The sequence below is a fragment of the Octopus bimaculoides genome, chromosome 14 (genome assembly GCF_046866305.1).
Source record: "Octopus bimaculoides isolate indiv1 chromosome 14, ASM4686630v1, whole genome shotgun sequence".
NCBI lineage: Eukaryota > Metazoa > Mollusca > Cephalopoda > Octopoda > Octopodidae > Octopus > Octopus bimaculoides.
The window spans coordinates 40,638,705-40,651,308 of NC_142941.1; the positions used below are offsets into that span (position 1 = coordinate 40,638,705).

A 12,604-nucleotide genomic window follows, 5' to 3' on the forward strand; every position below is an offset into this window, starting at 1 on the left:
AATATGCAGAGAGGGAATTCCAGAGATCCCCATTTTATAAGTCATTCATAATTTACTGGGCTTGATATAATTGACAAGACCCCTCAAATTTCTGGACACATGCCCTAGAAAGTTAGCAAATTGACAGAGTTGCTAGAGTGTCAGGTAAAGTGGTTTTTGTTGCTTTATATCATTAATCTAAGTCCACGATTCTTAGGCTGAGGGGAAGTGTACATTTGGAGGCGTTGTGAGCTCAAGGAAAGGAAGTAAATATCAAATGGGTGCTATGAGGTACTGGATATTTTGAAGGGTCCTAATATTTTTTTAAAATGTATTTAAACCAGATACAATACTTATATTTTAAAAATATTTTTCACAAATATTCTTAACAGTATTCATTCCAGCTTTTTGTGAATGCACATCACATAATAGTTAGGGTATTCAGTTCATGGTCATAAGATCATGAGTTCAATCCTCAGTAGCATGTTGCATCCTCAAACAAAACACTCCATTTCATGTTGCTCCAGTCCATTCAGTTGACAAAAATGAGTTGCACCTGTAATTCAAAAATCCAGACGTGTCACATTTTGCATCATGCTGAATCTCCCTGACAACTATATTAAGGGTATGTGTGTCTGTGGAGTGCTCAGCCACTTCTACATAAATTTCACAAGCAAACTGTTCTATTGATTGAATCAACTGGAACCCTCGTCATTATAACCAATGGAGTGCGAAGCCAGTTCTTTACATTCCCAATTCAAATCTTGCTGAGATGAATTTCACTTTTTATCCTTATGAGGTTACTAAAGTTAAGTACCAGTTAAGTACTGGGTTGAATAAACTGACTAGACTATGCTCATCCCCTCAAAACTACCAGCCTCCTGCCTAAATTAGAAATAATAATTAAGGACAGGGGCTTATCACAATCATTAGAATGTCAAACAAGATGCCTTGTGCTCATCAACCTTGAGAATGGGAATATTTCTTTATTCAATAGTGAAGATTTAAAAAGAAATATTTGAATATATATTGATGTGTAAAATTATACCAGCAAGTGATAGGATAGGAATTTTGCAGATTTCAGTTGTCTGCTTGCAAGCATCATTATAATAATGATAAAAAAAGTTATATCACTTCTTTCAAAGCAAAGTGAATAAATTCAAGTTATGTTTATTATCACTCATATAAAAATGACAGGTGACACGAAAGTGGTTTTTGTTGCTTTATATCATCAATCTAAGTCCACGAAGTGTACATCTGGAGGCATTGTGAGCTCAAGGAAGAAAAACAAATATCAAGTGGGTGCTATGAGGTACTGGGTATTTTGAAGGGTCCTAATATATTTAAAAAATGTATTTAAACCAGATGCAATACTTATATTTTTAAAATATTTTTCACAAAAATATTCTTTGTTGGGTTTAAAATGTGAGTTGGACATAGTTTTATCAGTAAGCATAAATATGGCTGGTGATAGACCAGAGGTCAAAAGTAGCTTGTGTTTGATTAAAACATTAAAATAATTTGATAGTCTGATGGGGGATTTTTTAATTTTATTTCAGTAAGGGCATTTGTAAAATGCCATTCAGAAAAAGGAGGTATTGAACTTTAAATGTATGTGAACCACTGCCCTAAAGAAATAATAATCTAAATAACAGGGACATCATCATCGTCGTCATCGTCATTTAACGTCTACTTTTCATGCTGGCATGGATTAGACAGTTTGACCGGAACTGGTAAACCAGAGAGCTGAACCAGGTTCCAGTTTGATTAGGCATGGTTTCTATGGTTGGATGCCCTTCCTAATCCCAACCATTCCAAGAGCGTAATCATAGGCATGAAAAAAATTCATAAGTTTGTGTTAATACATTTAATTCAGGGAGCCTATGATTTGCAGATGAGATCATGAAAAAAGCTGAAGCACGTCCAAATAATTAGCTTAACAAGTATTCTTTATGGTTTAATCAGAGGAAGAATAGGGGATCTATGGCTGTTTCTAGGTCCTCTGACACCGGCAAGAAGAAGGGAATAAGTTACCTTCAGATTGGAACCAACTGCATTGAATATGTTGAACTAGAATAATAATCTAACACTAAATTCCATTTGCAAAGTTTATGATTTTAAGTATTACTGCACAAACACAGCCCCACAGATGTGCTCAAAGATATACAACAATCCACTCAGGAATGCATGCACAAAACCATTTGATACAAACAGTATGTATTTATAGACCAGTTCTTGCAAAAGTAATTATTTTTTAATGAATTTAACTTGAGAAACATGTGCTCTGTTAAACAATATCAGTTATCATGAATAACAATATTTCTTAAATTTAAAAATTGTGTACATACACAAATGGTTTGTTTATAATGCTTTAAATACTTTCAGTTTTGAACAATATTTATACACACACATGCATATTTTAGTCATCTATCTATAAATATATACATATATATATAGACATACACACACATATACACAAATATATATATATACAGATACATACATATGGACATAAAATTAATAACCATTATTATTACATTATTACTAATAGTTTACTAATTTACAGATGTTGAATGTGTCTGTGTCTAAGTGCACGTGTGTGTGTGAGTGTGTATAAGTATGTGCATGTGCACATGCGCATGTGTGTAGCATCAGTAAATTAGCAAAATTATAGTAATAATTATTGAGGAATAATTTTAAGAAATTTTAAAATAAATTATTACTAATCTTTTAACACAAATATCATTCAATATACTGAAATGCAGACTTTAATTAATTAAAAATCACAAGAAGGAAAGAAAACGATACACTTAAGTATATAAGCTACAACTAAAATATATGATATAATATTTAGTTTGTTATTGTTTTAAAAGACATATTAGCAGGAATTACAACCAATTACTTATTCAAACATTATTAAAGTATAGATATCAGAAACGATGTTACAGCTATGAAATTAATAAAATTTATTTACTTACAGGAATATTTCCACTGGTAAGTGTTTGACAGTGGATCTCAATTGAAGGATCCCGGAGTTTTTGGCTTGATTTATGTTCTAAGGAAAGATTTCCTCTAGACCACATGTGAGGCAGATCTTCATCTTTGTCAATGTTTTGTAAGACATCAGGGCTCTCATGAATAGATGAAACTTGCTTTGCACAAGAATATTCTGATTCTGTATTCCTGCCAACATGGCGTTTCTGTGGATCTGTTCTAAATATATGTTGGCTGCCTTGTAGATTGTTTCTTCTGACAATGCAGATAGTTATGGAGACAACCAGTAATACTGACACTGTCACTGCAGCAACAATTATTATAATAAATAGATTAATATGTATTTTGTCATCTGATTGTAAATTAACTGCAGTAAATTTTGTTGAAGATTTGTTACTTACAGTCAATGTTAAAGACAAAGTAGTTGTTGCTGATAAAACTGGAGTACCACTGTCTTTGACGAAAAACTTGAGTGCATATGATCCAGCATCGTTTTGGTAAACTGTACGAGAAAAGGACAAGACGCCAGTGTATGGATTCACTGAAAACAATTGTCTATTGTTACCTTTCATTATTCCATACTTCAGAAAGGCATTCTGCCGAATATCTCTGTCTGAAGCTCTTAATGTTGTTATATCATTGCTACTCTGAGGTTGGTAGTAAACATCAAGACTGAAAGGATCCACACTGGGAAAGACAAAATATGGAGCATTGTCATTTTCATCCATAACTTCGACAATAACATTTGCTGTATCATTTAACGAAGGGGTTCCATTGTCCTTTACTAAAACTTTGAATTTATAAATACTCTGCTGCTCCCGATCTAATGATTGTTTTGCTAAAATAAATCCATAGTCAGAAATTTCAAAAGGAAGAACATGCTGGTTACTGCTAAGTAAAGCATATGTAAGGTCTCCACCAATCCCTAAGTCAGGATCTGTAGCATTAATGAACCCAACAGGGAAATTAGACTTTTCGTTTTCATATGTTAAAAATTTGAATGTTTCTTTTGTGAATTGTGGCTTTACATCATTGACATCAGTTACTTTGAGAGAAAACTTATGTTCTGTTTTCAAAGAAGGAGTTCCTCTGTCACTGCAAGTTATTGTGAAATTTATTCTACTTTCACTTTCTCGATCAACAGTCTTCTTTACTGATACTTTGTATCTCTTCTGACCAAGACTCTGAAGAGTGAACTTATTATGCTGGAGGTCACATGTCACTTGTCCATTCAAACCAATATCATTGTCAACAACTTTCACATATGCAATGAAGCTGCCAACTTCCATTGCTTCAGATATTGTTGCTGTGTTTCCAGTTAATTCTGAAAAATTTACTTCAATCACTGGAGCATTGTTTTGTTTATTGATAATATTTACCACAACTGGTACAACAGAGCTCAGAGGAGGACTGCCATTATCTCTGGCTTCAATAAATAGTTTATAAGTTTGTTTCTTTTCTGGTTTAAATTTTTTGCGAAGAAAGATTTCTCCAGTATTTTTTTTTATTTCAAAAAACGATTTTGCTCTATCAGATGTCATGGAACTAAAATAGTATGATACATTTCCATTTTTACCTGAATCTAAATCAGTAGCTGACAAGATAAGAACTGGTATCTCTTTTGCTTGTCTGTTATTCACTGTAATGTTGTAAATGTCTTCAGAAAATATTGGTGGATTGTCATTTTCATCTGTAACTGATATTTGAACATCCAAAATACCATGTTTTGATGGAGTACCCCCATCTTTAGCAATTATTTGTAACATATAATTGTCTTTTATTTCTCTGTCTAACTTATTTTCTAATGTTATACTTAGAGAGTAAGAACTGTCGACTCTTCTAGAAACAGCTAAAGTGAATGGGTCATCTTCCTGTTTTATTAATTCATAAGAGATTTGTGAATTTAATAAATGAACATCTTTATCTACAGCATTTGGTATAGCACGCATAGTTCCTCTGCCATCTGTTTCATCAAAGTTTATATTTACTTCATTATCTGGAAAAATTGGTTCATTATCATTAATATCTTCTATAATAACCTTCACCTCTAAAATTTTGGCAAATGATTTTCCTTTTCTCACAGCAATATCGACCATGACTGAGCACTCAGTGTTGTACTTACAGAGGGACTCAGCATCTAGTGACTTAGCAGTGTAAAGTCTTCCAGTTTTAGAAACATTAAACAATAAGTTTCCTATCTTATCTTCCTGGAGTTGGCTAAACCATATCAAACTATGATCTTTAGATGAAATGCTCTCCATGAATCTAGTATCTATGCCTAAATCACCAAAATATATTCCTGGATTTTCATTTTCATTTACATGGTATGTAAAATCTACACATTCATAGGAATGCATGCAAAACAGCAACATACACACCTGCATTAACATGTCTTAGAAGGTCGTATCAAAGAGTTGAATGCAACAGCTTCAGTAAGAATGGTTATTCTAGACAGTGTTCATATATTTGACAATAACATTGAATTCTGTAGTATCTAAATCAAGTGAACAGATTCTACTACATAATAACCTGGCGTGATTGGATCCTATTATTCTTATGGCATTCATTAATATAGAGTAAAAATAAAAAAAAACATCTATCCACACACACACACACACACACACATATATAGAAGTGCAAGTATGTATATATACGTTGCCTTGCACTCATAAATAATGTGAATCTGTCACTGACATGCACTCACACATACATATGTTATGTATGTATACGCATACGAGTATGTATATATCTGTATATATATCTTATCTCTAATATATATATATAGTAATTATAGGAGCAGATCATGAAATATATAACAATGGAGGATATCTGCTCTGAAAATTGCTATCAACATTGATTTTCTTGTAAAATACTGTATTCCGAGGCTAATTTTCCTGCAAAACGTTGCATGATTTAATCTTGGTTGGTACTTGTGTGACCCTGATTATTCTTAGTCACAATATACTGCAGGAAGACATCTCTCATTACCAGAGCAGTGAATGAATGCTGCTTTCATTTCTACATATTTCACCTTACAGATATTATCGGCGTTTTAAGCACCCATTTACTTGATATGTTTCAGAAGCTGGACAATTGGGAGCAGAGCACCATGGCTGAAACTAATTTCATTTGCAATGTCTTCTGACATGAAGCATCAATCACAACCAATAAGTTCATCCACATTGTTACACGGGCACATGATTTCCCATGAACTCCCAATATGCCGCTTAGCATGCATACATTGTCTGGCTACTTTAAGTGTCTCTATAAACATGTACTTGCTTCTTCGATCCAAATACAAATACTCCATGGTTTTCTTGTCTTTGTCCATAAATTGTAATTTTGTTCATTCTTTCTTTCCTTCTGTTGAATGTATATTTATTTATGCATACATAAATATATGTATGTATGTATACTATATATATGAGTGTGTATGTGTTTGTGTGTGTGCAGTGTAATGTAATAATATTTTACTATTATAAGTATCTATGTATGTGTGTGTGTGTGTGTGTATTTTTGCACAAAATAACAGATGCTTGCTTGTTGTTCGTTATATGAACAACTTTCCCAAGAGTAATGACATCCTATGGTTTACAAAGTGACAACAAGAGGTAATCACCCAATGAATGTGGAATGCAAGGGTGCCAATTTATACTGCCGCATCATGAATGTATTCCTGAAATGAAAGGTATAGAGATACATTAACCCAGTTAACAGAGATTTACAGTAAGGAAGTATTCACTCTCTGTAATGAAAATACATCAATGTTGCACAGTTTGCTTCCAGTAAAATTGAAAGCTAACGGTGTCTCATTTGTTATTTTACTATTTATTCATTTTTTATTTATTTCTGTTTTTTGTTATTTCTTATTTATTTATTTTTTTTCTGTATAATGGAAGAGGTCACTATAAAGATTATATGTATTTGTGTGTGTGTGTGTGTGTGTGTGTGTGTGTGTATGTGTGTGTGTGTGTATGCTTTACCACTATTGTAATAGAAAGAACAATAGCAACCATAAATATCAGGGAAAAAGCAAAAAAAAAAACCACACACGCACACTAAAAGGTAAGGTGGAGAAAGAAGAAAGAGAAATGAAATAATTTATAAAAAAAAAACAAAACAAAAATACAAAACACAGAATAACAGAATGAAATTATCAAGTATAAAGTATATGCAATAAAGTATTTTTTTGAAGGAATCCTTTCATATGTATATATTGTTGCCGTTGTTGTGTGTATCTGTCAGCCTTATATGAGAGCCTGTGTGTGTTTGTATTTATATGTGAGTGTGTATGTATTGTATATATATATATATATATAAATATATATGTATGTATCCTGCAATACACATCATAAATATATATATATATATATATATATATATATATATATATATATATATATATATATATGTGTGTGTTATTGTATGTGCATTTTGATGTCTGAGTATCCAATATTACTTATATAGAGATGAGAGAATAACATATGTTCTTTCATATTTCTAAATGCCAGGGTCTGTGTGCTTTCATCAAGAAAATAGAAGTTGTTTAACAGGGGGTGTACATATCTTAACAACAACAAAAGAGAACCTACATATTATATATATATATATATATATATATATATATATATATATATATATATATAAATATATGAAAATAAAAAGCAAAAGTATAAATGAAAGAAAGAAATGAAAATAACAACATTCTATTCTTCCGATAATAGATATTACAAATGAAATAGCAAGGACAAACCATTGACAAAAATCAGAAAGGAATCTTTCAGCTAAACAAGAACCAGAGCGAACATGAATCTAGATTGTATTGATTGTATATCATTACAGCCCTTCAAACTAGCTTAGCTTATCGTTGAATTTGTCCTGATTTTTTTAGGTCAGATAATGTTCACTTTGATCCGCAGATACAAAACTAATCAAGTAAATCCATAAACCTATTCTTTCTACTTAAACTAACAGAACCATCAAAACCGAAACTCTTTGTGTGTGAGTGTGTGTGTGATTGCCCACATGTATGTGTGTATGCATGTGTATGCATGCATTTGTGTGGAGTGGGCATGCAGGTGAATAAGAAAGGGAGAGTGAAAGAGAAAGACATAGTTAAAGAAGAGACATATATATATATATATATATATATATATAGGGAGAGAGAGAGAGAGATAGATAGATAGATAGATAGATAAAAATTATGCCAGCATGGAAGGCAGACATCATATGATGATGATGATGATATTTATATATGTGTTTATGCATATATGTCCCTTGTATGTTTCTATGGATATATGTCTGTGTGTGTATATCTAAACACATTCATATTTATTATCATACATATATATATATATATATATATATATATGTAATATATATCATATATTAAATTATTTTATATTATGTTATGTACACAGTTATGGATATATATATTATAAGTATATGTGTCTATATACATATAATGCATTATAAAGTATATATGTATATATGATATAGATATATACAGATATACATTATATACTAAGATTATACATATATGCATGTATATGTATACATTTCTTTGCTAATCTGTTTATTTTTCTCTCTTTCAGATCAGGTGGAACATAAAAAGAGAAAGAATTTGCAACAGAAATATATTTGGTACAAAAAGAAAAGCAAAAAATAATAAACATTGAAATATGAAATAAGTGTCTAACTTGGTTTATTTTTCTGGGGTTCTGAGCCCTTTTTTTGATAACCCCAGTTACTTTTGTTTCTTTGACTGATCCTTATTCATCTTTCATCAACTACCAGCTTAAAAAAAGTTAGGACCTTTACATACTTTCTAAACATGCTAGCAATAGTAACAAAATCTCACATAATCCACATTCCACTATCTTAAAAATAAGACACCATTGAATATTGTAGTCTATGATGAACTTCTGAAAAAGCGATGAAGTAATCCTGAGCTAAATACCCTTTGTTTCTATTTAGCACAATACAGGAGCCTATGTAGTCACAGAAATTACTAGAAACAGCTGTGTGTCCTTAGTATCACACACTACTATCTTATAGAAGGAAAATCATTAAATATTAGTGTATTTTTAGATATACTATTCTGGAAAGAGGACAGAGATGTGGTCATAGCTGGAATGCCTTTGAGCATTAGTCTGTGCAATCAGAATTGACCTGGCCTTTGGTTAAATAGCAATTTCAACAACTATCTTCTACTTTTCTTATTTGCTATATTAAATACATATCAGTTATACGGACACTTTTTCTCTCTCCTAAAATTAATGAAGGTACCAAAATTAGCATTTTATTCCAAGAGCTGAAACTCGATTCAGATGCAAAATTGTGAATTGGGAAGTTTTACATCGTTGTTTGATGTTTTAACACTAGCATCATGGGTCCATCCAACAGTGGAAAAAGCTGTATTTTAAGATCTATTAGAAACGGCCTTAGGTGGCCAAAAGAGATGCTAAGCTTCTGATAATTTCACATTCGGAAGCTGCATTGATAAAACACTAATATACACAGATGCGATGTGGTTCACAACAAACAACGTTAAAGAAGCCAAATGTATCATGGAGGGTACAGCAATATATATAAATATCAAACATCAAAACGAGAGAATACTAAAAAGAACTCCATGCCTATCAAGCTCAAATGTCGAACCTTACGAAGTCCTACTTCAAGACAAAAAAGCACTAGAAAACAGAATATTCTTGTCTCATTACTGTCGCTTGTCAATGGTAAGTGTGTCTGCATGCACTCTTACACTAATTGTAACCTACATGTAATATTAATACATGTATAAGACATAATTACTACATGTTGTTTAGTGTAATAAAAACGCAAGAGGATGCGGTGGAGTACCTAACTCAGTGTTTTGCACACTCGAGATGAGCAAAATGTTATGAAAACATTGCATTCAGAGTGATTTGCAAGTGCATAAGGACCTCTAGGGAGGAATGTACAGAAAAAAAAATTATTGATGAATCTTTAATTTTACCAATCGATAGATATGTAACTTATATTTAACTACAGTTTGCTTATGAAACTTAAAATATTTTCCCTCATCGTTTTTTCAGAGAAATTTTTTCAGTGGAAGTTTCAGATTTTGAATATGGGTAAAATATCACCCAGGAATTCTGCAATATCACCCAGGAATTCTGCATCTCTGTCATCTGAAAACCTTGATATAAGAATGATAGCTACCTTACCTTTAGAAATAATTTGAGATTGTGCCAGTCATCATATCTGATTATGGCTATAAGCTGATCTTATCAATGGTCAAATATGAACTAGTTCACTCAGCTTTAATAAATACATTTTATAACAAAGTTGTAGTTGCTGAAGCCACACCTAATTTGCAGTTGTTTGTTGGTGTTACTTCCATTAATTGACTTGAGTGTAAGTCATACCACTTTTCCTTGATTTTAACTGAAAAGTTGAGAAATAATTTATATGTGGGGCTAACCTAAAACTATGAAGGAAAAAAATTCACACCATGATTTAACTCTAAATTAAGGGTGAGACTTGTATATGTGTGTAACTTATACACAAGTAAATATGGTAAGTTCTAGACTTCCATTATAACTCTGTTCACATCTAGAATGCCTTAAATCACCACCAGTATCTGACTGATTGTTATTCTCTGTAGACCCCACAAGGATGAAAGAAAAAAAGCTTGACCCCAGAAAGCTTGGTACTCAGAACATAAAGGGCCATAACTAAATACAACAAATATTTTTGCCAATGCCTTAATGATTCTACCTGTTCTGAAATAGTGGAAAACTGACTCAAATTCAAAATAACACTGAGATGAACATATGATAAATAATAATTTTGTATAAAATTCATTTAAAAAAAAAAAAAGCAATCTACTTGAATAAATATTATATTTGTAAGCATAGTTTTCCAAACCAGTTTAGGTTTCATTACAAGATATCTTCATTTTTGTTATACTTAAGCTCTCATTCAGCTATATAATAAGACTGACCAAATTTCCCTTTCTGTGGATTTTTTAGTTTCATATTCATATTAAAGTGTGTATGAAGGTATTTTAGGCAACTTAATTAAAGTCAAATACTAATACATTAAAATCCACTTGATAATCTAACCCACTTGATGCTACATTTGATTCTGTGCTGCAAGACCTTTCATTCTAAAATATTCCCATCCAAGTTAATACCTTCTACATTACTATGTTAAGATATTTTTCACTTTATCTTCCAAACATAAACTTAAAATTGAAAAACAACAGGTATTGACTAAATGTCTATAAATTCTTTATTGCCAAAATTAACTGAAATGCATGGACAAGGTATTTTCACCAATTGTATAATCAAAAACTATTAAACAGCTTAATTTGAAATAAGATAAAATCTTCAGTAAGACAGTTTTAAACAAGATAGCAATACTACTTGCTACTAGAACATAAGGTGATCACTATATAAATGTTTTGTATACCAAACATATCAAACTAATATCTAATTATGCTGCAAAGTATATTCTACTTCCCCTAAAGCATTCTAACAGGAAAATATAAGACAAATTACTAAACTGCTAAAAGACCCCAAAACTTTTCTTATGAAGAAAAAGAAATATGAAAAAGATGATTTAACAATTTTCAAGTTTTATGGATTAGAAATAGCTAAAGTGTATTAAAATTAAATAGTTAGCTAAGTAAATGAGATAGCTTAATTCTGAATAGTCAAACTTCTATGTACAAAAACTTTAGGTAAAGAATATATTATCTTTTAATATATTTATAGTAATTTGAAAGAAAGTCATTGCTCTGAATTAAAGAAAATGTGTATATGTTTATACATGTACATATGTATAGAGATAATAATAATGATAATATATCTGTATGTAAATGAGTGTGCATATGTGTATATCTTGTGTATGTGTGTGCTTACATATAGTCATATATATATATCGGCATGTATTTATATGTATAAACACACACCTATACATTTAGATGTCTATGTGTGTATATATATGTATGTATATATATGCACACAAACACACACATATATGTACATACATAATATACTTGAATATACATTTGCACAGTAACACGCAAGCACATATACACATGCATATATGTATATGTGTATATATATGTATATATATATATATACATATATATATATATAAATATATATGCATATACATATATGCATGTGTATATATATGTGTGTGTGTGTGCTTGTATATACGTGTATATGTATGTATATCTACATATAAATATATATGTATATAAATATATGTGTATATATATATATAGATATAAGCAGATACATATGTATATACACACATATACACACACACACATATATATATATATATATGCATATACACATATATATGTATACATATGAACATATATATACATATATATGTATGCAGTGATATACATATACTTTTTACAACCCATCAAAGACAAACCATAAATTTATATATATATTTATATATATAATCATATCTGTGTGTGTGTGCATGTGTATGTGTGAATGTGTTTGTGCATATGTGTGTGTATGTGCATGTGCTTGTGTATACTTTTTTTTTTCATGAAACACAAATATTAAAAATGGGAAAGATATACATAAATGCAGATACTAAGCTTGTTATACACAAA

The 12,604-nt window shown here is 30.8% G+C and overlaps 1 protein-coding gene across 8 annotated transcripts in view; it reads right to left on the reverse strand.

The window, feature by feature from the left end:
• The window catches only part of LOC106872380 (protocadherin beta-15), a 348,275-nt gene that overhangs the window by 252,009 nt on the left and 83,662 nt on the right, over nt 1–12,604 (reverse strand). For all 8 annotated transcript variants that reach the window (XM_014919356.3, XM_014919357.3, XM_014919358.3 and 5 more), the window contains exon 2: nt 2,958–6,649. In XM_014919356.3, the coding sequence (XP_014774842.1) occupies nt 2,958–5,363 (2,406 nt within the window). In that variant the 5' untranslated portion in view covers nt 5,364–6,649. The remainder of the gene's footprint in view (nt 1–2,957; nt 6,650–12,604) is intronic.